At 39.9% G+C, this 25421-nt stretch overlaps 1 protein-coding gene and 1 long non-coding RNA gene across 3 annotated transcripts; one reads left to right on the top strand and one right to left on the bottom strand.

The window, feature by feature from the left end:
• Positions 1-363: 363 nt before the first annotated feature.
• LOC143684787 (uncharacterized) lies at positions 364-8317 on the bottom strand. The gene is made up of 3 exons (XR_013176167.1): positions 7900-8317; positions 3907-3966; positions 364-460 (listed from the first exon to the last, which is right to left on the bottom strand). It is a non-coding gene; the product is annotated as an uncharacterized LOC143684787 (long non-coding RNA).
• GSTA4 (glutathione S-transferase alpha 4) lies at positions 7538-24652 on the top strand. Of its 2 annotated transcripts, none has more exons than XM_077162071.1 (7): positions 7538-7667; positions 8663-8767; positions 15373-15424; positions 16810-16942; positions 17820-17961; positions 19448-19579; positions 24058-24652. In XM_077162071.1, exons 2-7 carry the CDS (start codon positions 8681-8683, stop codon positions 24178-24180), a joined length of 669 nt encoding a protein of 222 aa, XP_077018186.1. In that variant the 5' UTR covers positions 7538-7667; positions 8663-8680; the 3' UTR covers positions 24181-24652. The 2 variants fall into 2 exon arrangements, with proteins under 2 accessions (XP_077018186.1, XP_077018187.1); XM_077162072.1 differs by having other exon boundaries at positions 7570-7667; positions 8592-8767.
• Positions 24653-25421: the final 769 nt, after the last annotated feature.

Here is a 25421-nt window from a genome sequence, read left to right as displayed (position 1 = left end):
ATGAAGAGTTATCTTGCAATGTGGAGGTTTCTAAATTCAGCTGTTAGCAAGTTTGTTGACTAAGGGGTAAAATAGCAAAACAAAACAAAAACGGTTAAAACAGTTTTTTGTTGCGATTTTGTCATGATTAATATCAAGAACGTACCTCCTGCATTTTCGCTTTTCACAACACATTCACATACGTAACATATGCCTTTAAAAGAAAATCTATAGCTTCATCAACTATGCACAGGGGAAATCGTTTTCCAAACATTCTGGGACTTGTTGAAAGACTTTTGTAGGAACATGATCTACTAATGAAAGTTGTATTGCTTGATCCCTAATTGCACCCTTACCATCACAGACCACCGCTGATCTTACCTTGGAACCATGGGCACTGTCTATCCTTTCCACATTGTGTTCACACCCAGCTCGCTCCTTGGGAAGCTCTGCAGTTTCAAGCTCTCAACCATCCTTCCTGCTATGAAAACCTTCTATTACAATGGGCTCTAGTACCAAACAGATTTTTAAAGCTCTGTTTTAAAGCTATTTAAAGTATTTATAGTACCAAACAGGTGTTTAAAGCTCTATTTTCATTCAAGCAGTCTACCCACTACCATGTGGGTGATGAAAGCAGAAAAGACTTCCCAGGGTCTCTAGTAAGTATATCAGATAGATAGTTAGACACAATTAAGACTGCCCTACCTTAGAGTGGACTCCAATGGTCTCCAATAATAGGATGATTTCCAGCTTGGATTTTATTCCAAAGAATAAAATGACCATAGGGTATCCACCATAGAATGGCAGAATTGTTATGAGGGCTTTTCATTTCTCCACAAGTCTGTAATAATAGAGCCTTAAGATAGTGGCTTAATGTGGAAAAAGAGGCACACTTATCCACTGTTGGTGGGAATGTCAAATGGTGCAACCAACCGCTGTGGAAGGCAGTTTGGCGGTTCCCCAAAAAGCTAAATATAGAATTGCCATATGACCCGGTAATACCATTGTTAGGTATCTACTCAGAGGACATGAGGGCAAGGACCCAAACGGACATTTGCACACCAATGTTTATAGCAGCATTATTTACGATTGCGAAGAGATGGAAACAGCCAAAATGTCCATCAAGAGACGAGTGGCTAAACAAACTGTGGTATATACATATGATTGAATATTATGCAGCCGTAAGACAGAATCAATTTATGAAGCATGTAACAACATGGATGGACCTTAAAGACATTATGCTGAGTGAGATTAGCCAGAAACAAAAGGACAAATACTGTATGGTCTCATTGATATGAACTGACATTAGTGAATAAACTTGGAGAATTTCATTGGTAACAGAGACCATCAGAAGATAGAAATAGGGTAAGATATTAGGTAATGGGAGCTGAAGGGATACGGATTATGCAACAGGACTGAATGTAAAAGCTCAAAAATGAACAGCACAATACTACCTAATTGTAATACAATTATGTTAAAACACTGAAGGAAGCTGAATGTGAGAATGATAGAGGGAGGAGGGCTGGGGGCACAAATGAAATCAGAAAGAAATATAGACAATAAAGACTGAGATGGTATAATCTAGGAATGCCTAGCACGCATAATGATAGTGACTAAATGTACAAATTTTAAAAATGTTTTTGCATGAGGAAGAACAAAGGAATGTCATTATTGCAAGGTGCTGAAAATAGATGTAATTAATATTTTAAAATTTTACCTTCTGTGTGAGACTAAAGCAAAAAATGTTTATTTGGTACAAAATTTATATTTTGAATAGTGCTTTTCCTAGTATAACTTATGTAGACAGCTTAACTGAACACCATAAGTACATGGAACCTTGAGGAGGACATGAAATTTTGTTGGTTTGCCCAGAGTGATGCCCTGATAAATCCCAGAGTGATTTGAACAGTGAATAAAAAAGTATTTGCAAAGTCCCCTTTGGGGAATGGTGAGAAAGGGGGAAAAATTCAACTTCCCTAAGTTGAATTCTTGATATTCTTATAAGCAGTGCAGACAATCAAAGCTATAAGCTGAGCCCCCAATCTTAGGGTTTGTTCATATGAAGCTTAACCCCGCAAAGGATAGGTCAAGCCTACTTAAAATGAGGCCTAAGAGTCACCCCCAAGAGAACCTCTTTTGTTGCTCAGATGTGGCCTCTCCAGCCAACACAACAAGCAAACTCACCACCCTTCCCCTGTCTACGTGGGACATGAGTCCCAGGGGTGTGGACCTTCCTGGCAACGTGGGACAGAAATCCTGGAATGAGCTGAGACTCAGAATCAAGGGATTGAGAAAGCCCCTAGAATGAGCTGAGACTCAGCATTAGGGGATTGAGAAAACCTCAACCAAAAGGGGGAAGAGTGAAATGAGACAAACTTAAGTGTCAATGGCTGAGAGATTCCAGAGTCGAGAGGTTATCCTGGAGGTTATTCTTACACATTAAAGAGGTATTACCTTGTTCGTCAAGATATAGTGGAGAGGCTGGAGGGAACTGCCTGAAAATGTGAAGCTGTGTTCCAGTAGCCATGTTTCTTGATGATGATTGTATAATGGTACAGCTTTCACAATGTGACTGTGTGATTGTGAAAACCTTGTGTGTGATGCTCCTTTAATCTACCTTGTCAACAGATGAGTAAAACATATAGAATAAAGATGAATGATAGCGGGAACAAATATTAAAATAAATTTAGAGTGAAATGCTGGTGATCGGTGAGGGGGAGGGGTGGGGGGTATGGTATGTATGAATTTTTTTCTGTTTTCTTTTTATTTCTTTTTCTGAATAGATGCAAATGTTCCAAGAAATGATCATGATGATGAACAGGCAACTATGTGATGATATTATAGATTACTAATTACTTATTCCATATGTAGAACAGAATGATCAAAAGTTAAAAAAAAAAAAAAGATAGTGCCTTAGTTTCTCTCCCCTGTAAATAAGGTTGCTAGGATGATGTTACTCTTATTTTATTAGATTATACATATATGAAATTGCCATTTTTCTAGGTTAAACAAAGTTGAATAATACTTGCTCTAGGTAGTGAAAGTGAATTCCTGTACAGAGATTTGTTGGGGAAAAAATGAATAAAGAGCCATTGCTTTCAGCAGGAAGTGAAATTTCCTATGCATGTGGAACTGAATAATCTCTGTATTAGGTCAGATTAGAAATATGAAATCAAACATATACTGTATAGTCTTATTCAGAAGTGTCTTGTCTTACTCAGCATGCTCAGCTGTCTTTGTCTTGTTGTCTTCTTACGCTACATACTTTTCCTAGATGAGCTCATCCTTTTACTGCTGAGTTGATGCATCCCAGTCCTCTCTTCTCAACCATTCACTGGCTTATGCAACTGCTAAACTGTCCAGTGGTCATTACCAATTGGATGGCTCATAAGAACAAAAAATTTACTCATTATTTCTCCCAAACTTGTCCTCCTTCTCCTCTCCTCCTCTCCCCCTTTTTCCTCCAGCCTTTATGGAGCTAGAAACCTAGTCCTCATACGTTCATTCAGCAAGTGTTTTCTGAATCTTAGTTTGTGTTAGGCATTATTCTAAGTGCAAGGTGTAAAAAATTATTTTAAAAAAAGGCAAAGTCTCTAACCTCCTGGGTTTACATCCTGGAAAATCTACAGACAGATAATAAAATAAATAAAATATATAGTATGTTAGCTAACAATAAATATTATGGGAAAAAAAGCAAGGAGGAATAGGAAGTATGTATGTGTTTGTGTGTGTGCTGGGGGAAGGGTTGACATCATTCTAAACTTTCCTTTACCTCCTTCCCTCCTTCCCACTCCCCACCCTCTCTCTTTTCCCTACTCTCTGGGACCTGATTAGTAAAAACTTTACCCTCCACCTCCTTTTTGTCTTGCCTTTTCTTACCCATTTTCTCCAAACTGATGTGCCACTTTAATTCACAAGGACACCTACCAGAGCACTTTCTTGACTCTTACTTTTCCAGTTCGTTGTCCACATTTCTGCCAGAGAAATCTATTGAAAAAAATAAAACAAGAAGTGAAATCTGATTATCTTAATCATGGATAATATTTATGACAATTTTATGGAAAAAAGCAAGGAGGAATAGGAAGTGTGCGTGTATGTGTGTGTGTTGAGAAGCACCACAGGCTTCTCAAGCAAGGTAGTCTCAAGAGCCCCTCAGACACCACAAAGACAATGATCACCAACACCTATAGTCTGAGGAATAGCCAGAAGCTGCCTCTGGAACAAGAAGTATTTCTGAAGTCCTTTTTTTAAAAAAACATATTTTTATTGACAAATCTTCACACATATACAGTCCATACGTGGTTTACATCAATGGCTCACAATATCATCACATAGTTGTGTATTCATCATGATAATCATTTTTTAGAACGTCTGCATCACTCCAGAAAAAGAAATAAAAATAAAGAAAAAACTCATACATCCCATACCCTTTACCCCTCCCTCTCATTGACCACTAGTATTTCCATCTACACGCTTTATTTTACTCCTTATCCCCTCTATTATTTATTTATTTGGGGGGATTTATCTTTTTTTCTTAATTTATTTTTATTGGGAAATCTTCATACACAGTCCACACATGGTATATAATCAGTGGCTCACAATATCATCACATGGTTGTATATTCACATGATCATTTTTGGAACATTTGAATCACACCAAAAAAAAGAAATAAAAAAAAGAAAAAACTCATACATTCCATACGCCTTAACCCTCCCTCTCATTGACCACCAGTATTTCAATCTACGCAATTAATTTTACCCTTTATCCCCCCATTATTTATTTATTTTTTAATCTATACTTTTTCACTTATCTTTCCATACCCTACATAAAAGGAGCATCAGACACATTGTTTTCACAGTCACACAGTCACATTGTAAAAGTTATAACTTTATTGTCTTTAAGAATCAAGGCTATTGGAATACAGCTCGACAGTTTCAGGTACTTCCCTCTAGTCCCTCCAATATACCATCATTAACTAAAGAGAGATACCTATATAACACATAAGAATAACCTCCAGGATAACCTGTCAACTCTGGTTTGAAATCTCTCAGCCACTGAAACTTCATTTTGTTTCATTTCTCTCTTCCCCCTTTTGGTCAAGAAGGCTTTCTTAATTTCACAATGCTGGATCCCGGCTAATCCTGGAGTTCTGTCCCACATTGCCAGGGAGATTTACACCCCTGGGAGTCATGTTCCATCTAGGGGGAGAGGGCAGTTAGTTCACCTACCAAATTGATTTAGAGAGGCCACATCTGAGCAACTAAAGAGGTTCTCTAGTGGTGACTCTTAGGGTATAATTTTGAGTTGGCTTAGCCTATCCTATACAGGAAAAAGTTTCATAGGGGCGAACCCCAATATTGAAGGCTCAGCCTATTGATTTGGTTGTCCCCACTGAACTCATTTTGAAGGCACATATTTTTAACCTTACAATCCATGTGAATTTTGTGCTCTATCCATAATATAACCTTGATTGTTTGTTTTAATGTAATTTTAAAGTTTCAACCTATTTACCAGCCAAATCACTTTTTTTATGTTGTTTTGAGATATATTTACATAGCATAGACACTGTCCAAAGTATACAATCACTGGCTCACAGTATCATCATACAGTTGTGCATACAATCCCGTGATCAATTTTAGAACATTTTCATTATTCCAGAAAAGAAATAGAAAGAAAACTCAAATCCTCCCATACCCCTAATACCTCCCATTATTGACTCATAGTACTGGTATAGTACATTTGTTCCTGTTGATGAAAGATTATTAAAATATTGCTGTTAACTATAGTCCATAGTTTGCAATAGGTACATTTTCCCCACTTACCCCTCTATTATTAACTCCTTGTAATCATGTCATACATTTGTTCTAGTTCTTGAAAGAACTTTTATATTTGTACATGGACATTGTCCACCACAAGATTCACTGTGTTATACATTTCCATGTTTAGCCTCCAATTTTCCTTCTGGTGACATACACGACTCAAAACTTCCCCTTTTCACCACATTCACACACTATACATACTACTAATTATTCTCACTTAATTAGTGAGAATATTAAGAAGCACTTAATAAAGTGCTTCTATCATTTCCAAACGTTTAAATTCAACCTGAACGTTCTGCATATTCATATTCAGCAATCCCTATTCTTTAGCCTCGTTCTATATCCTGGTAACCTATATTTTATATTTTATGTCTATGAGTTTACATATTATAATTAGTTAATATCAGCGAGCTCATACAATATTTGTCCTTTTGTTCCTAATTTCACTTAACATAATGTCTCAGGATTCATCCATGTTGTCGCATGCTTCAGGACTTCATGCCTTCTCACTGCTGAATAATATTCCACTGTCTGTATACACCACATTTTGTTTATCCATGGATCTGTGGATGGACACTTGGGTTGCTTCCATCTTTGGTGATTGTGAATAATGCCGCTATGGACATTGTTGTACAGGTGTCTCTTCACATCCTTGTTTTCAGATCTTCTGGGCGTATCCCAAGTAGAAGGATTGCTGGGTCATAAAACAGCTCTATACTTAGCTGCCTGAGGAACCGCGTTTTACATTCTCACAGCAGTAAGTGGTCCAATTTCTCTACTTCATCTCCAACATTTGTAGTTTCCTGTTTGTTTAAAAACAGTCATTCTAGTAACTGTGAGATGATACCTCGTTGTAGTTTTCATGTGCATTTCTGTAATAGCCAGAGAAGCTGAGTATCTTTTCATGTGCTTTTCAGCCATCTGTAAAATGGCTGTTCATGTCTTGCCTGTATTTTAATTGGGTTGTTTGTCTTTTTATTGTTGAGTTGTAGGATTTCTTTATATATCCTGGATATCAAATCCCAAATCACTTTTTTATATCTTCCCATACTGCCTAACCCTCCCTAGGAAGGTGCTGTATTGAGGCGGTTATTGGAAGGAACATAAGGAAGGAATCGAAAATAAGTGAAAGGTTTATTATGACGTTTTCAGAAAGTCAAAAGGAAGGCAAACTGCCACATGCAGCGCCTCATTTGGATGTGTCTGGAGTCTTGGAAGCTTGACTACCCTACGTTCTCCTACAAATGGACCTTGAGAGCTTGTTTGGAGGTTCTAGCAGGGGAGCGCAGCTACTCGTATACCCTTGACCGAAGAACGGTCTTCCTCTAGCAGGGAAGGTCGTCCTCTTCGACCGAGCGCGCAGCTTCGGGAGGGACGCACATGGAGCGGTGAGGGAGGAAGGGGACACCCGCCTAGCCAGCCAGATCAGCCGAATCAACCCTGGCGATCAATGGGGTGACAGATGTCGCAGCCAGATCGCCCTCACATCCAGGAAACTCTGGGAACGTGCAAGCCTTATAAGCTCAGGGATTCCGGTTACTTTACACATGGGTCGAGTTGCTCGTCCTTGCTGCATCCCTGCCAGGCAATTTTGACTACTGCTCAAAACAAAATAACTCAGTAAAGGTTAATTTTATACCTCAAAACCTAAGATTAAAGTTGAAACTGACTTTAATTTGAGCTATTTTCACATTATCCAGAATGCCCTGCAGATGGGTGGAGCATGCTAAATATTGCCGTCTCTATTGGTGAAATTTCCCCGGAGCCTCGCCTACCTCTAGCGCCTTCTAGCCGCCCCTTGCTCGCGGCTGGCTGCAGAGTGCAGGCGGTGCGCTTTGTGTAGCTCTGGGCTTTGCGAGCGAACTCCAGGTCAGTCTCCCTCCTGCAGCTCCCACCCACCCTTTACCATCTGAGCCTCCCCGCGCCAAGCCTCTCACTCTCCCATGCATTCCTCTTCCATTCAGTCCTTCTCTTTCTCTCTCCCTACAGTGGCTGGGAGGTCTTCCTCTTGTGCTTTGCCCCCCGCCCCCAACATGGGCCCTTGGCTGGGGTTGGAATCACTCTTGGCTCAGGATGCTCATTTCCCCCCCCTTCCCCCCACCTCTGCGGAGTCTTGACTCCATTGGTGGAAGATTCACTCATCCTCGCTGGACCTGGCCGTGCTGTGGCCCTGCGTAGGCTGAGTGGGGACGTGGAGTTACCCCGGGAGTCTATCTTCGATGGCCGAGTCTGTGGCTTGGGCGCATTTTGCGCGCCCGGGGGCTCATCTCCTATTGGGGTGGGGAGGGGCGGCGTGCGTGACCCGGAGCAGCGCCGGATGGCGTGAGGAAGAACGCGTATCTTGCGGACCGTAGCAGAGCTTGGCCTGTTAGCCTCCGAGTTGCTTCTGATAATCAGAAGAGATGATGCACGTGAAAGTAGGAATACTAGCAGAGATTACAATTGGGCGTATCATTCTCTTCCCTCCGCGTCTTTCCTCTCCGGCCTTAGCTTTGAAAATCTAAGAACATTTTTCAAGGTCAAAGTATATGATGTGTATATGATGTTCAGAATCTAAGTGACTGATGTCACAAATGGCTTATAACAAATGGGTCCCACTTCTCAAAATCCAGAATAAGAAATCATAAACAGAAACGCCATGAAAACTGGCTGGTTTTGTTTTGTTTTGTTTTAAATGTTTTAAAATGGTGGTAAGCTTTTATTGAGTGAGGGGAAAACGCAGCAACAAAAACCGGTTTCCTGTGCGCAAATCCTTGAATATTCCTGTGCCAAAATTCCTGAATATTCATTTAGCCCCTGAGCACTGGGTTGAGGACCGGACACGAGACTGTTCATGTGGAGGAGCTGCTGCATTTGTTTTTCAGAAAGCCTGAAAAGCGGTCATGGCAGCGAAGCCCAAGCTCCACTATCCCAACGGAAGAGGCCGGATGGAATCCGTCAGATGGGCTTTAGCTGCCGCTGGAGTCGAGGTACCCTATGCGTTGTGTCGTGACATGTTTGTCATACAGCTCTGTGACCTTTGAGGGAAAAATAAGTTTCAGAGCCCGGTTCTCCCGTTGGTCCTCTTTCCACTAATATTACAGGCATGCTTCGTTGAGTTAGAAGGTTCTTTGCTTTCAAGGGGTTTTTCTTTATAAATGAAATGTAGTCGATGGGATTCTATTTTACTTTTGACTTTTACTTAATCGCTGGCTTCTGATCTACCATCGGTGACTATTAATAAGGAGAAAGGGAACCTGAAATTTGCACATTAAACCCATAATTTTTGTTAGCTGGACCATCCTTTGGTAAATTTTCCGTTACTTCAAAGGCTTCAGACTAGCAGCCTTCACTATGTATCTTGCCTGCGTTTGTGTATGCTTTGGCCCACTCAGTGTTTTTATTTTTGTTTTCTTTTAAATTCTTATTATGGAATGTTTCTAATACAAACAGCAGTAGGAAAAACATTGCCAGGAATTCCATGTACCCATCTCCTAGCTTCAATGATCATCTGCTTTATGCTACTCTTATTTGTCTCCTCCCCTGTACTTTATTTTTGTAGTTGTATTTTTTTAACTTTTTATTTTGAAATAATTTCAAAATTACAGGACAGTTGCAAAAATAATACAACACCCCCCCCATACAGAGAACACCAGCATACCTCCAGCCAGATAACTTTTGTGTGGATGTATATTAAAGCAAAACCCAAACACATTGCTTTATATGGGAATACTTCATTTTTATTTCTAACAAATGAGGATTTTAATACATAGCCAAAGTACCATTATCACACCCAGCAAAATGAACAGCAATTCCCTTTTACTATTTAATAACACTGTCTGATCATTTCAAATCACATACACTTATTTTTATGGTATTTCATTCTAGTCTGAATCTAAACAAAGCCCACATTGCATTTGGTTGATATGTTTCTTTAAGACTTTTTAAAGTCTGTAACAATTCCCTCTGCGGTTTTAAAAATAAGCTTTAGAATTTGGAATAAGTTTAGATTGACAGAAGAGTTGCAGAGATAGTAGGGCGAGTTCCCATATGATCTCAACTCAGCCACCCTAGAGATGGTAATCTCACATAATTGTGGCACATTTGTCAAAACTAAGAAGTTAATCTTGGTGCATGGCTATTACTTAAACTACATATTTTATTCAAATTTCACTATTTTCCCACTCAGTAGAAACTGTTCCAGGATACAATCAGGGGTACCACATTGTATTTAGCCAACATGTTTCCTTAGTCTCTTTCAGTCTGTGGCAGCTTCTCATGCTTTGTTTCATTTCATGACCTTGACAGTTTTGAAAATTACTGGTCAAGTATTTTGTAGAATCCTCTTTAGTTGGGTTTGTCTGATTTTTTTCTTGTGATTAGACTGGGGTTATGGGTTTGGGGGAAGCGCTTTTAAACATGACATTCCCAACATGATTTATCACTGGCAATATTAACTTTGTTCACCTGGTTAAATTTGTGTCTGCCAAATTTATCCAGAGTTACTCTTTTTCCGTCTCTTATTTGGAAGCAAATCATTATGTCCAGCTCACACTCAAGGGGAGGGGAATTAAGCTCCACTTCCTGGAAGGGGGCAGTATCTGTGTATCTGACTTGAAATTTTTTTACAAGAAAGATTTGTCTCTTTCCCCCATTTATTTATTTATTCATTGACTTATTTATAACAGTATGGATTTATATATTTATTTTATGCTTTGAGTTATAATCCAATAATTATTCTGCTGCTTAAATTGTCCAGCTTCAGCCTTTGGGAGATTTTTCAGGTTGGCTCATGGTTCCTTTGACAAACCTTCATGCTCCTTTTTTTGTTTGTCTTTTTAGCTCAGTACTTCCTTATTTTTTCCTACTATAAGAATCTCCAGGCTTATCTCATGTTTTCCCTGCCCTAGTCCTAGAATACATTTCCCCCAGGAGCACTGGTCCCTTACATTAGAAATATGGTTTTGCAACCAAGATTTGAGTACTGCATTTGTTTCCTAGTGCCCTTTATTTATGGAAGAAACTGGGTTATTTGCCATGTAGACTCCCTCCCCCCCCCCAATTCTAGATTTGGCTTATTTACCCCGGGGTGTCATTTTAACCTGTCTTCCCTGTGTTCTCTGTATTTCCTGTAAACTGATACTTGGACCCAGAGGTATGATCAATCCAGGCTGTTTTTTTTCTTTCTAGCTATTTTTTTTTCTTCCAGACTCATCCGTTAGGGGGTGCATAATATCTGATTGTCTCATTTTCAGTGATACCTAGCTTGATCGGTGACATCAGCCTGATCTACTCATTACAGAGTTTTCCCCCATCACCCTTTTAATTAATGGTTGTAGCTGCTATTGATCATCCTTGTTGTTAGAGATTTCAAAATGGTGACTTTATTTTATTTATTTATTTATTTTGGGGGGGTGCATGGTCCAGGAATCAAACCTGGGTCTGGTTTTATTTTTTATATTTCTATGCTATTTCCTGAACTGATTAACTGTGATTCTCCTCTGAAGAATAATTTTCATTCATTAATTACCTTGAAATACAGTCCTTATAGAAAAAGCAAGATAAATATTTGTTTCTGTCTCAATCAATTTTCAGAATAAGAAGTTGTTGCTCAAGCAGCCTCAAAAGATGACAAACGAGGGTTGTTTTTTAGTTTTGGCAGTGTTTTTTGCATATCATGATAATGTGCCACACGGTACAGTTTTTTGGAATTACGTCGTTTTTGCATAGATATTCAGGTTTTTGACTTCTCGAGAAATTGGAAGACCTTAATAACACTGGGTCCTCATTTGCACAGGGCAGCAGTTGCTGGGTCTGAGTAAGGAGACTGCTGCTATAGTCCTCCCTTGGGCCTCTCTAGTTTGGTCCCCACCCTTCCCTCTTGCCTCAGTGTCTTTTCTAACTGTAAGAGGAGCATGAAAAACTTCTTGGTCCCAAGACCTGAGCCTGGTTGAACTAGCTTCTTACTGTCACCCGTTTAAACTCCAGGCTTCTGAATTTGCAGTTCTTGGTTTATTTACTAGGTTTTACAATGGACGTCTTCTGTGGTATAATCTTTGTCTAAAATCCTCTTTCTTCTCCATCCTCATCCTACTCTGCCCCTCCCTCTCACTGTAAACATAAATCCAACCCTACATAAGTTAAACAAAATAGAACACAGGTCCTATGGCCTACCCACCCCAAAACAACCACAGTGGCCAAGCAGATGGGTAGAACAATTAGACCATAAACTGGGTGGAAGGAGCTCAGCTGGTCTCCCTCTTTAGGACCAGAGGCTTGGTTTAAAGAAGCAATTCCCAAAAGGCAGTGTTGGGTAAGAGGGCATCCCTCTGTATCTCTTTGCTAAATGTGTGCCCGCATAGACCTGAAACAGCCAGAGGGAAGGACTGGCGGCCCCTGGATGAGTTCATGATCCCCGGTGTCACAGTCGTGGGTTCAGAACACTTGGTGTAACTGAGTGACTAAAACCCGCTGAGCAGCAGCCGGCTCTCATTCAGGGAGTCAGCATCCTCATCTCTATCATTTGGTTGGAGTTATCCTGACATTTTTCTCGGTGGGGCATTTGCTTCTTGGCTGCTTGGGCTTCATTTACCTGAATCCCCCGCAGAAACCCTGCTCAGAGGGAGGTTAGCGTGCGCACAAGTGAAGGCTTACAGGCCACAGACTCCTCAGCAGTTTACTTGGAAGAACTGAAAGAGTTGAAAAAAGAGGGTACTTTGGTGTGGGCACTATGGGAGGAGCAGTACGCCAGGTTGGGGAACACAAAGATTCAGACCACGGACGGTGCAGACAGAAACCAAGATGCTGCTGGGAGCTGGAACAGTTCCTTCCTCTCATCCCCCAGGCTGGCCCCCTTTCTTCTTACTGCCCATTAGCTATAGAATGCAGCAGCGTTCTCTCGGGAGGGGTGCATTTTGCTTATGGGATCCACAAATTTTAGACTCAAAATCAGAATCAGAATCATTTGCTGGGCATTGTTTAAAAAATGCACATTGTCGCCTCCCCCCGCCCGCCCCCCCCGCCCCGAGCCCCTGAATGTGAATCTCTGAGGGTGCTGAATGCACATGCCATTCCCACTTTCCCATGTATATATATATATATATATATATTTTTGGCATGAGCAGGCACCGGAAACCAAATCCAGGTCTCCAGCATGGCAGGCAAGCACTCTGCCACTTCACCACCATTGCCCACCCCATGTGTTTTTAAGGATCTTGAGCATAAAGGCCTGAGAAGCAGTAGCATGCATGCAGCATGGTCTGCACCACATCTGGCCCTGTCGTGTTTGGACAAATGCCCTGAAGACTGTTGCCCTAAGGTTCCTGCTGGGTGTGTGGGAAGCCAGTCATAGGACAGAGCTCCCCCAGGGGACACTGGTGGGGAGCAGAAGTGGGGACTGTGTCCTGTTTTGCTCCTTTTCCCTCCTCCATCGGCTCCTTCAGACCCAGGCAGGGCTGAGTGGTGATTCTACCCTCGTCAGCACTCTCCCCATTCCCCTCCCCCGGCTAATGTTTGAGACCTGGGTCAAGGCCATGAACTATCCTTGAACTTGGGTGGGAAGAGGCCTCCTCCTGATATGAACTGTGTCAGTGCAGAACATCTCAGTACGAGTTTTAGGTCACAGGAGGACGAACTTGTTTTCGCTCTCTGACTTTCTTTCCCCCAGTTTTTTAATTTGAAAAGTCCCAACCCTACTGAAAAGCTGTAATAATACAATGGACACCTGGATACCTTTCAACTAAATTCACTGGTAACATGTTGCTGCATTTGCGCTCTCTCTCCCTCTCTCTCTCTCTCTCCCTCCCTCTCCTGCTTCCTGCTCTCACTCTCTCCCCCCCCCCCCATCTGAAAGTAAGTTGCAGACATTGGCCATATCTCCCTCTTAAGAAAGAATAAATAATTGGCCTAATAACTATAATACCATTGTCACAGTTAGGATAATTAGTAATAACTTTACAAAGTCTAATGTATCATCCATATTCAAAATTTCACCAGTTGTCCTCAAAATGTGTGTGTGTTTGTATGTATGTGCGTTTGTGTGTGTTCCACATTCTAAATGTGCCCGATTTTTACTTCTCAATTAGATTTGGGTTTAACACTTTTAGCAATAGTTTTTTTACAGGTAGGGTCATCCCCTGGGGGGATGCTAAATTTGATCACTTGAATAGGCAGGTGGTGAGATGTCTAGATCTTGCCATTGCAAAGATAGGTTTTTCCTTTGCCATCATAAAGTAACTTGTGGAGTGATACTTGAGACTGTTTGAATATGCTGTCCCCCTGCCTTTCCCAGCCCAGTGATTTTAGCATCCACTTGTGGTCCTTATGAGAATCACCTATTACATTACAGTTTGCAAGTTGATGACTTTCTAATCTTATCATTAATCTGCAATAATTCTGCATTAATTAGTGATGATTCTTTTGTAAAGAACTTTTTCTTCCCCTCCCTTTTTTATCATCAATGAATTTTTCATTGTTGTGTGTTATAATCCATAACTGACATTTATGATGCTCACATTTTCCCACATTGGAACAGGGAAGTCCCTTCAAACAGAATCCTAAATAGCCTTTAACACATCCAGTTAGTCTTTGAGCACTTATTTTTAATTAACTTTTTAATTTTTAAAAAAATATAACAACAAACAGACACAAACATTCTTAACATATGATCATTTTGTTCTACATATACATTCAGTAATTCACAATATCATCACATAGTTGCATTTTCATCATCATGATCATTTCTTAGAACATTTGCACCGATTCAGAAAAAGAAATAAGAAGACAACAGAAAAAAATTCATGCATACCATACCCCTTATCCCTCCATTTTATTGATCACTAGCGTTTCAATCAACTAAATCTATTTTAACATTTGGTCCCCCGTTATTTATTTTTACGCCATATGTTTTACTCTTCTGTTGATAAGGTCGATGAAAGCATCATGCACAAGGTTTTCACAATCACACAGTCACATCACGAAAGTTATGTCATTACACAATCATCTCCAAGAAACATGGCTACTGGAACACAGCTCTACATTTTCAGGCAGTTCCCTCCAGCTTCTCCATTACCTCTTGACTGACAAGGTGATATCTATTTAATGCATGAGAATAACCTCCAGGATAACCTCTCAACTTTGAAATCTCTCAGCCATTGACACTTCATGTTGTCTCATTTTGCTCTTCCCCCTTTTGGTTGAGAAGGTTTTCTCAATCCCTTGATTCTGTGTTCCAGCTCATTCTAAGAGTTCTGTCCCATGTTGCCAGGAAGGTCCACACCCCTGGGAGTCATGTCCCACGTAGACGGGGGAGGGCGGTGAGTTTGTTTGTTGTGTTGGCTGGAGAAAGAGGCCACATCTAAGCAACAAAAGAGGTTCCTTTAAGTACTTCTTGCTTTCTGTCATGACAGAATCAACTTTTTCTCATAAGAGTCTTGGTTCCTTTTAGTGGGCAATGATATTTAGAAACCAAGATGTGAATGCTAAGTGGACTCTTTCTGCTTCTTGAGGCAGTTGATTTTGTTGTTCTCAGTCCTAAATCTGTAATGAAATTTACCTTTTTGGGGGGGGCGGGGGGGTGTCTTTTTTTAAATTGCAGTTTGATGAAGAATTTTTAGAAACAAAAGAACAGTTGCTGAAGTTGCAGAATGGTGAGTATGAAAATGAAACAACTACCATTAATCCTAGTTTTTTCTTTTAAAGAAGTGACCTTTTTTGGAAGGGCAGAGGTGCCGATGACACAGAACTATGTCCAGAAACCAGAAGAACAATAGGGTGTAATTGTTGTTTCTTATCAGTAATTGTGAAAAAGCTTGTTTTTCAATAACTTGTTTCTTATCAGTAATTGTGAAAAAGCAAGCTAGAGAGGAAGCAATTCCTTCTGCCTCCCTTTATTCTCCTCCCTCCCTCCCACTTCTTTTTCATTCTTTCTTCTTCTTCCTTGCACCTCCATGTCTCCTCATCTTCCCCTCCTCCACCCTCCCCCTCCCTTCTCTGCCTCTTCCATGCTGAGTCCTCATCATTTTCTTGAAGGATGCCGATAACTATCCCTTTTTATTCTGATCTGTGCTTCTGAAGTAGATCCCAAACAGAAGTGACTTCGGTGCAATGTCCTACATTAACTCCTGGTCAGCCCTGCCCCTCCACTCCCATCCTACATGTCAGGGACCACCAAGAGGTCCAAGGAATGCTGAGCATCCCTTTAAGCAGCCTTACTCCTGAGCCATCTGGAGGATCTCCAGGCCCAACCCAAGGCTCCCTTAGTAGTGACCAGCTCTTCGGATACTGGCCTGGTGGCCGTGACACTGGCCTGCAACCACTAGACGTGAGCTGAGTCCTCATCTTCCTCTTCCCCCACAGCCCCCAATTCATGAGCTCCTCGGGGGCTGGGCTGTATCCTATGCTGCATCTCTACCCAGGGCTTGGTATATGGAATGTGTTTGATAGAGATTTGTTCAGAAAGATAACAGGCCACTTTTTGGCTAGTGACAGAACTTGAGTAGTACATGATCGGTGGCTGTGGAACAGAGAGAAACCAACAGGGTATATGTGAATATCAGCTGGCAACTCAGGTTTCATCATCAGATTCCCTAAAGCAGCACTGCCTAATAGGATGTTCTGCAGTGATGGAAATGTTCTATTTTGCACCATCCAGTATGGTAATGGTAAGCCGCTAGCCATAAGTGAATATTGAGTGCTTGATATGTGTCTAGTCTGATGGAGGAATTGCATTTTTAATTTTTAGTTTTTATTTAAATAGCCACATGTGGCTAGTCGCTGTCATATTGGCGAGTGCAGCTCTAAAAAATATCTCCACCACATTCCCCCCATCCCCATCAGTGTGTTTTTTTTTCCAAGAGTGAAAATAAAAAGGGAAGTTTTAGAACAGTGCTGGTCTACAGCTTTTTATGGCTAGAACTGTTCCTGGTTCCCTGAATAAATTTGAGGTTGTCTGTCAAATTTGTATGCAACACTGCATTTGTGGTGGTGGGATGCAGGAAAGAGACCACTCGTAACTCTGTGCTTCCGTTCCCAGGTAACCACCTGCTGTTCCAACAAGTGCCCATGGTTGAAATTGATGGGATGAAGTTGGTGCAGACGCGAAGCATCCTCCACTATATAGCAGAGAAGCACCATCTCTTTGGCAAGGACCTCAAGGAGAAAACCTTGTACTGTAACCACTCTCTAATGTTCTTGCTTGTCGGCTTGCAGATGCGTTAGCTGATTTGCAGTTCTCTGCAGTACAACTTCATCTACTCTATTTCTTCTACCATTAGTGTAAACAAGGAACAAAAATCCAGAAAGGTCATAAAAACCACTCGGAAATTCAGTATGAAGAATATGAGTAAAATGACAGGAAAAAAATTGAATTTAGATGTTGAGTCCTGTATTCAGGGTGTCATTGTTTCAGGTTTCAGCATCTTTAAATGCTTTGATACTGCTTTTTATTTACTTGTAAATTGATTATCACTGAGCAGGCGGAGTGGGAAGCTGCTGTGACGTTCAAGGCCTGTGACACTTTTAGGTTGAGCTTAAAGCCTGGACTCTCCATCTCCTAGATGCATGCATGACACTGGGCAAAGAGTTAACTTTTCTTGACGAATTTCCTGTACAATAGGGACAGTAATAACACAATCCTCATAGCATTGTGGTATACAATGAGGCAGTAAATATGGAGGATTTTGCATTCTGTCTGGTGCACGCTAAATAGTCAATCTATGATATTCACCTTTTTTTTATAAATGTAAAATTCACCAATACTGAGGGACCTGAGCGAGGGTGCTGGAGTGAGGGGGGAGGAGTAGGGTAGGAGGACATTGAGGACAGTCATGCTTTCTGATCTGTGACAGAGTTTTCTGGAGGCTTTCTCCAGATTATACCTAGCATTGACTTAGCATCTTTGCTCTTAAGAGGCAGATGTAAGCAAATGCCTCTTGGCATTTACTGTTGCCAGAGACTTCGGGGAAAGCGCTGTGAATGCTTAGTTGTAGGAGCCAATGAGTTCACAAAGAAGCAAAACTGAGAAAAATGCTCTTTTGTTTTAAGGATTGACATGTATGTAGAGGGGACGCTCGATCTGCTGGAACTGATTATCATGCATCCTTTCTTAAAACCAGACGATCAACAAAAGGAAGTGGTCAGCATGACCCAGAAGGCTGTCATTAGGTACTTTCCTGTGTTTGAAAAGGTAAGTGCGGAGAAATCCATGCAAGCAGCATAACCAAACTACAAGGGACCTGACACAGATACCTTTTTCCACTCAGTGCAGTGTAAAGCTGAGCCCAGTTGGACTAACCTTGCTGGAATTTTAAGAGCTAATATTGGCTAGGAAGGCTCAGAGCCCCTCAGACACCACTAGGACACAGTGTTTAGAAGTCTGGAGAAAGGATGGGTCACCACATTGTACATTATCATCGATTGCATTCACCAAAGTGCCCACCTAGGTAAGATTCAGTAAAGCCCAGAAGCTATCCCATTCATTTATTCAACACACTTGTTGCACAGCTCTTATGTATGTGACATCCTAATTGATAATTAGGTATGAAAAGAAGAATCAATTCAGTTTGGTTTCTCTTTGCTCTTCTTGTTCTTTATTTTATTTTCCTCTTCTTGTTACGATAATAGCTTTTCCAGCCTTCAAAACTCTTCTTTTCCTGAACTAGGAGGGATTAATCAAAGAGAAAGGAAGAGAATATAAAGTATGGAAAAGCCTACTTGGCAAAGCTCTTCTGGCTATCTCATGAAATTCAGTCTAAAAGGAGGAGAATAGGAAGGAGCTTGGGAGACTCCTCAAAGGAAGGAAAACACTTGTGAGCAACAAAGAGTTCACGGCAAGGAATATCCTCTTTGCTACCACTGTTCCAGTCCCTTCCCTGATCATAATCTATTCCTATAAATCCCTACACCTGTATGTGATTCAAGATGAACCCTGCTTTTTTGTTTGTTTGCTTGTTTTTTTTTTTTAACTTTCTTTATTGTATAATATAACATATGCAAAGCAAAGAAAGAAAAAAGCAGTAGTTTTCAAAGCACCCTTCAGCAAGTAGTTACTGGAAAGATCCCAGAGTCTGTCATGGGCTACCATACCATCCTCTCAGATTTTTCCTTCTAGCTGCTCCAGAACATCGAACCCTCCTGCTTTTAATTCTCTTTTCTTGGAAGGTCTTAGAGGAATTCTCCTTCTTCTATAGTCAAGTCTGGTTTATGGTTGTAAATCTGATGTTCATGGAAATACAGAATTGAGAAATAGAGAACTTCCTGGAGAAGTTATATACTTCTTATATCATTTTCTCCTGATTCTCCTGAATTTGTCAGGGTTAATTCATTTTTATGGATAAATTTGTGGAACAGATGTATCCTTTGAAAGTACTGAATGCAAAATCTAGCTAATCAACATTTTCTTCCCCTTTTCAGTGCCTTGTTCTGATATAGCAGCTATTTAGTGATGCTTTCATTTTTACTCCCTGCACACATATTCCCTCTCCCCGTCCCTTGCCCCCACTATCACCCTTTGATGCACAGAGTTAGCTTCCTCTCAGTTGATGTTATTTGTAAAAGAGTGAAAGGACAAGATACTAGTTCTCCCCCTTCTCAGATACCACACTGATTTTGTAGCATCATCAGTTTCTCCAGGTAGAGAATACTCAACAATGCCAAACACTTATATCCTACAGATTTTAAAGGATCATGGACAAACCTTTCTTGTTGGTAACCAGCTGAGCCTTGCAGATGTGATTCTACTCCAAACCATCTTGGCTCTAGAAGAGAAAGTTCCTAATATCCTCTCTGCATTTCCTCACCTCCAGGTAACTAAAGCTCTCTAATAGAAGATTGGCCCAGAACTCTTGAGGTCTTCCTTCAGTGTCTGTTGATTGGTTGCTTTATGTGTATGGGTGTGTGTATGTGTGTTTTCAGATACTAGTTTGTAAAATGAAATGAAGGTGCAGACTTGAAATTGCTTTTCTGGTCCTAAATCCTTAGAGTTGAAAGATCATTGTATGTGAAAGCATGAAGTTTTCATCTTAGTTTTTTTGTGTCACAACTGCTTTCCCGGAAAAAACTCTACGTGCAGAGTTTTCCATAGAGATGATTTTTTTTTTAATTGAGAAAAATCTTCACACACATACTTTCAATACATGGTGCATAATCAGTGTCTCACAATATCATCACATAGTTGCGTATTCATCACCGTGATAATTTTTTTAGGACATTTGCATTACTCCAGAAAAAGAAATAAAATGAAAAACGAAAAAACTCATACATCCCATACCCCTTACCCCTCCCTCTTATTGACCACTAGTATTTCAATCTACCCAATTGATTTTAACCTTTGCCCCCTATTATTTGTTTATTTTATTTTTCCCATATTTTTTACTCATCTCTCCATACCCTGGAGATAAAGAGCATCAGACACAAGGTTTAGAGATGATCTTAGGGATGAAATGCTGCGTGCCTGCATGTGCTATAGTTCAGATGGGAGACCAGGCAAAATCAGCATCAAAAATAACATCACCATTGGGGCCTGGCTCCCCCTTTGGATTATGTGGTCTCAAATGGAAACTCCCAAGCCTAAGTTCGTAGAGATAATAAGAGGTGCCCTAAGTGTTAGTCCAAAGGGTTCCCACTTCTTTCCTTCCCAGAAATTTCAAGGAAACACTCCTGTGTGGCTCAGCTTATTCCCCAGTGTCACTCCACCAGGATGGATTGTAGAACTTTAAAGCACAAAAGGACTTAAAAAAATAATAATTTCTGGCATGCACAGGTGGTTCCGTGGTAGAATGCTTACTTTCCACACGGGAGACCCAGGTTTGATTCCTGGACCATGCACCCAAAAAAATAATGATAATAATTTCATTCAGTGCCTTCAAAATGCGTTTGAAGGTAAATATATCAGCATACAGATGTCAGCAGCCAAGATGGCTTTACCTTGAGTGGCTGAGTTTTATTTAGAACACTAATCTTTTATCTCCAAGTCCAGAGAACTTTTTTCTAGCTACTGGGGTTTGGCAAACCATGGCCCCTGGGCCAAATCTGGCCTACTGCTTGTTTTTACAGGACCCATGAGCTAAAAATGGGTTTTACATTTTTAAATGGTTGAAAAATATTATTCAAAAGTAGAATTATATTTCCTGACGCATGAAATTATATGAAGTTCAAATTTCAGTGTCCATAAATAAGTTTTATTGGAACACAGCCCCACCCATTCATTTCTGTATTGTCTATGGTTGTTTTTAAGCTACAACAACAGAGTTAAGTAGTTCTGATAGAGACCATGTGACCTGCAAAGCCTGAAATATTTACTCTCTGGCCCTTTACAAAAAAAGGTTGCTGACCCCCTATATAGACCAATTTGACATGTCTTTTATCAAAAGCCAAGAGAGACACACATCAAATCTCCAAACAGTAACATGTGTACTTAAAATTTAATAATTGTCCAGGGAAGGCCACGGTGGCTTAGCATGCAGAGTTCTCACCTGCCATGCTGGAGAACCGGATTTGATTGCCAGTGCCTGCCTATGCAAATTGTCCAAATCCAGTACACATCATTTTGATGTACTAATGAGAACAACTATCACAAGTTAAATAAATACACCTGGAGAATAAGAATAGAAATCTTCAACAAGGCAAATAAGTCATTATATAGTTTAGCTATCGGTTCATCATTTCTTCTGAAAAACACAGAGATGAGCTTTCTTTAATCTGACTTTAGTTATTCAGAATTTGGGATACTTTTGACCTGAAAGGTTCTTTTCGCTATTAAAAATAATTATTTGCTTGGCAGAGAAGGAGAGAAAAGGGGGAAGAGGTCTGGTAATTATTGAGTGCCCGTTTGTGCCAGTCCATCAGTTAGGCATTTACATGGATTTTCCCATTGAGCCTCTGCTCTGATAACCTTAGAAATAGCCTTTACCATCTTCATTTTACAAATGTAAACAGCAGGCTCAGAATATTACACAACCTGTATGAGATCGCATGAGTGAGGGGTGACCATTTGGGGGTTGCCGAGCAGTCTGGGATTAAACCTGTGCTCGTTCCCCTTGTTTGTGGAGCTTCCTAAAAGTGCAGTATTTATAAATACATATACGTATCTTTGGCCCTGAAGAGGAGAGATGTTGAACCCAGACGTAAGTGGGAATACAGAGAACTCAAGGTTTATTTTCTAATCTTATCAAATCTAAAATCTTTCCAGGCGTGTATGTACACATGTGTGTATACCCATACATTTACACCCCCTGGGTAAATGCTTTTCATTGAATAAACATGGAAAGAGCTACGAAATCTAAGATCAACAGTAGATAGCAGCTCTTTTGGTAAACTGGAACCCTGGGACCTAGTGGCATTTCCCATTCACAATGCTAATGATTAGTTTTTCAACCTCAGGGCACATCTGTACATTACATCTGTAATGTAACCTAAATACAATTTCAATCTCTGATCACATTGAGCATCATCAGTATTTAAAGTGCATCAGAATCTGATACCAGACCTGAGTGAATTAAAGGGTTATTCCTATGTTGATTAAAGGGTCAAAAAATGTAACAGAAGTTTTATTATGCATGGCAAGTATGAACATCCCACGAATCTTGAAATGTTAGCTCCTTTGGAACAAGCTTGTAATATTAAAAATTAGATAATGCAAGTAGAATTTAATGAAAAGGGAAGACTGTCATATTTATATATAATGGGTTTCCGTAATTATCAGGGTTTTTGTTACTGTTAATGATATATGTATTATGTCTTTACTTCTGTTCGTGTGCATACTTAATTAAGATTGTGCTTTGCTCATAATAGAAATTTAATAAATAGTAGCTATTTTAATTATAAATGACCTTTTTATTTTGAAAAACTTTATAATAATAATAATATATGATAGCTATAAATTTCCTTATGTAGTTCAAATTTTTCATTAGGTCAGATGAACCTTTCTTCTCAATTACTGAGAATTGGTAAGATGTGACTGTGAATGAAAAATATTTTTTCTGCCGTTCCACCTTACATAAATATCTGGCCTCCCAACCAGGGGCTTTGAAAAATGCAACTGGTCCTCTCCCACTCATGGAGAAGAAAGAGGATTCATTTGTAATTGAAGTGAAAAACCTGAGGAACCTGAATTTTAAAATGTAAATTTATAATCTGATGACTACTTTTTAGCATTTTTTATTTAAATGGCTCATGTACTTTCTGAGCAAATTAATACAATTGAGTACATCCCATGATTTTTTTTCCTTTTTTTCTTTAAGCCCATATAATCTTATTCTAAGTATGTTTTTTATTTTGCTGTCTCTGAAAAGAGAGCACATCTTTGTGTGAACAGTGAGCTTTGCAAAAACCATGTTCTGCATTCCATTAGTTGGTGGCAGAAATTGTAAAAAATAATACCAAGAGATCAGACTTTAAACAGGTGTGGATTGCAGTTTAATTGGATCACTTCAACAAACATTTACTAAATGTGTATGTCTGTGTGTGTGTATTTAAAACAGTTTTATTCATGCATCATACGATCCATCCAAAGTGTACATTCAGTGGCTCTTAGTAAAATCTCAGAGTTGTGCATTCAGTACCACAATCAATTTAAGGACATTTGCATTGCTCCAAAAAGAAAAATCCCATACCCCTGATATCCCCCTATTATCGACACTTAGCATTGATGTGGTACCTTGTAGTAATTGATGAAAGAATATTGCAGTGTTGCTGTTGACTGTTGTCCATAGTTTGCATTACTTGTATTTTTTCCCAAATACCACCCTATTATTTATACCTTGTAATAGTGATATACATTTGTTCTAGTTCATGGAAGAATAATCTTATATATGTACTACAACCACAGTCATCATCTACAGCAGAGTTCACAATGTTATACAGTTCAATGTTTTATCTTCTAGCTTTCTTTCTGGTGGTATACAAGACCCTAAACTTCCCCTTTCAAACAAAACCACACCCATAATTCAGTGTTGTTAATTACACTCATAGTAATGTGCTACCGTCACCTCTATCCATTTTCAGACATTTACAATCAACCTTATTGAACATTCTGCACATATTAAGCATCTGCTCTCTCCATTCTCTGGCCTCCTCATTTGATCTCCTGGTGACCTTTACTCTAGACTTTAACTCTATAAGTTTGCTCATTATAGTTAGTTCATATGAGTGAGACCGTACAATGTTTGTCCTTTTCTGTCTGGCTATTGAACGTATTTTGATGGGCCATCTTACATAAGCTTATTCTCATATTTTCATTTACCTTTGTGTTCATCTTGAACTTGCATGCTTTCCTTTTTTTTAGGAGTTCACCGTGAAAGTAAGTAATGTCCCTACAATTAAGAAATTCCTCGCACCGGGCAGCAAGAAGAAGCCACCCCCCGATGCCATGTACGTGAGAACTGTCTTTACCATTTTTGCGCCATAAAACAACACACGTCTGTGAACAAGAGCTTGCCCTAGAGATTGCTTTGTCCTCAGTAACATGTTAATTGTTGCCGGGTGGTAGTGATCCCAGCTCTGTCATGGTGCTATGTATAGCTGCTCCCTAAATAGGGTCTTTCGTGTCAAGGAGATCTCTTCTAGAAAGAACGACAGTTTTTTTGTCCAGTGAATAATTGTTATGGGGCCTTTTTCTGAAAACCTTTGGGGAGGCTGATGTTTAAGTGAGATCTGATCTGGTTACTCATTTCCTGTAATTGGATGGGCAGGGCCTCGTGTTCTGCCTGAGAGCCTTTTCTCCTCCTCTTAGCCCATTCTAAACACCTCTGGTCTCTTCCTCATTTTTAGTGTCTAATGACAACAGAATGTCTAGTGGATGACTCTCTGAGCTATGATAAATTACATGGTTGTAATGAGTACAGTTGACTTTAACTGAAATAAAGAATTGTGAGTCATTACCCTGTTGCTAGAATGTTTTAATTAAAATTATTTGCATATATAATACCTTCACATCATCCAAAAATCAAAAATGTCTAAAATGGTATATAGTTGAAATCTTCTTTTTGGCCCTGTCTCCAGCCACCCAGTTCTGCTTCCTGCAGGCAAACAGAATTATTATTTGTATATTCTTCAAGCTATATGACACATATATGTAAGAAAATATGAATATTGTGATGGTTAGGTTCTGGTGTCAACTTGGTCAAATGATTATGCCTGGTTGTTTGGTCAGGCAAGCACTGGCCTGACCATTGCTGCAAGGATATTTCGTGACTGGTTGATTATGTCATCAGTCAGTTAGTTGCTTGTATCTGTGCAATTTAATATCAACGAAGGCGTGTCTCCCACAGCCAAATAGTCCAATCAGTTGAAAGCTTTTAAGGAAGAGGAGAGACTCTTTCACTTCTCTCCTGTTTGTCCAGACCCTTCTTCAGAGCCACCAGCTTCATAGCCTGCCCTACGGATTTTGGACTCTTCCATCCCCACGGTTGCATGAGACACCTTTATGAATCTCATATTTACAGATCTCTCCTGTTTGTTTCTCTAGAGAACCCTGACTAACATGAATGTATATTATATTTGTCCTCGTATTTTTCAAATGGTTCTCATTAGGCTTCTAATTTTTTGCATTTCAAAACTAAAAGTATAGGTCTCTTAATACTGCTTCTGAACATGTGTTGACTTATGCCCTGAATCCTAATTGAGCACTTACTACATACCAGAGGCAGA

The sequence above is a fragment of the Tamandua tetradactyla genome, chromosome 5 (assembly GCF_023851605.1).
Source record: "Tamandua tetradactyla isolate mTamTet1 chromosome 5, mTamTet1.pri, whole genome shotgun sequence".
Classification (NCBI taxonomy): domain Eukaryota; kingdom Metazoa; phylum Chordata; class Mammalia; order Pilosa; family Myrmecophagidae; genus Tamandua; species Tamandua tetradactyla.
Note: the sequence above shows the minus strand (reverse complement) of the source record. Positions and strands in the feature narration are given on the sequence as shown.

Bases quoted from the DNA above. Each gene is read 5' to 3' on its own strand.
- GSTA4 (XM_077162071.1), top strand. From the start codon at position 8,681: ATGGCAGCGAAGCCCAAGCTCCACTATCCCAACGGAAGAGGCCGGATG. The intron at 15,425-16,809 runs GTGAGTATGAAA...TTCCGTTCCCAG, and splicing joins GTTGCTGAAGTTGCAGAATG to GTAACCACCTGCTGTTCCAA. The intron at 16,943-17,819 runs GTACTGTAACCA...TTTTGTTTTAAG, and splicing joins GACCTCAAGGAGAAAACCTT to GATTGACATGTATGTAGAGG.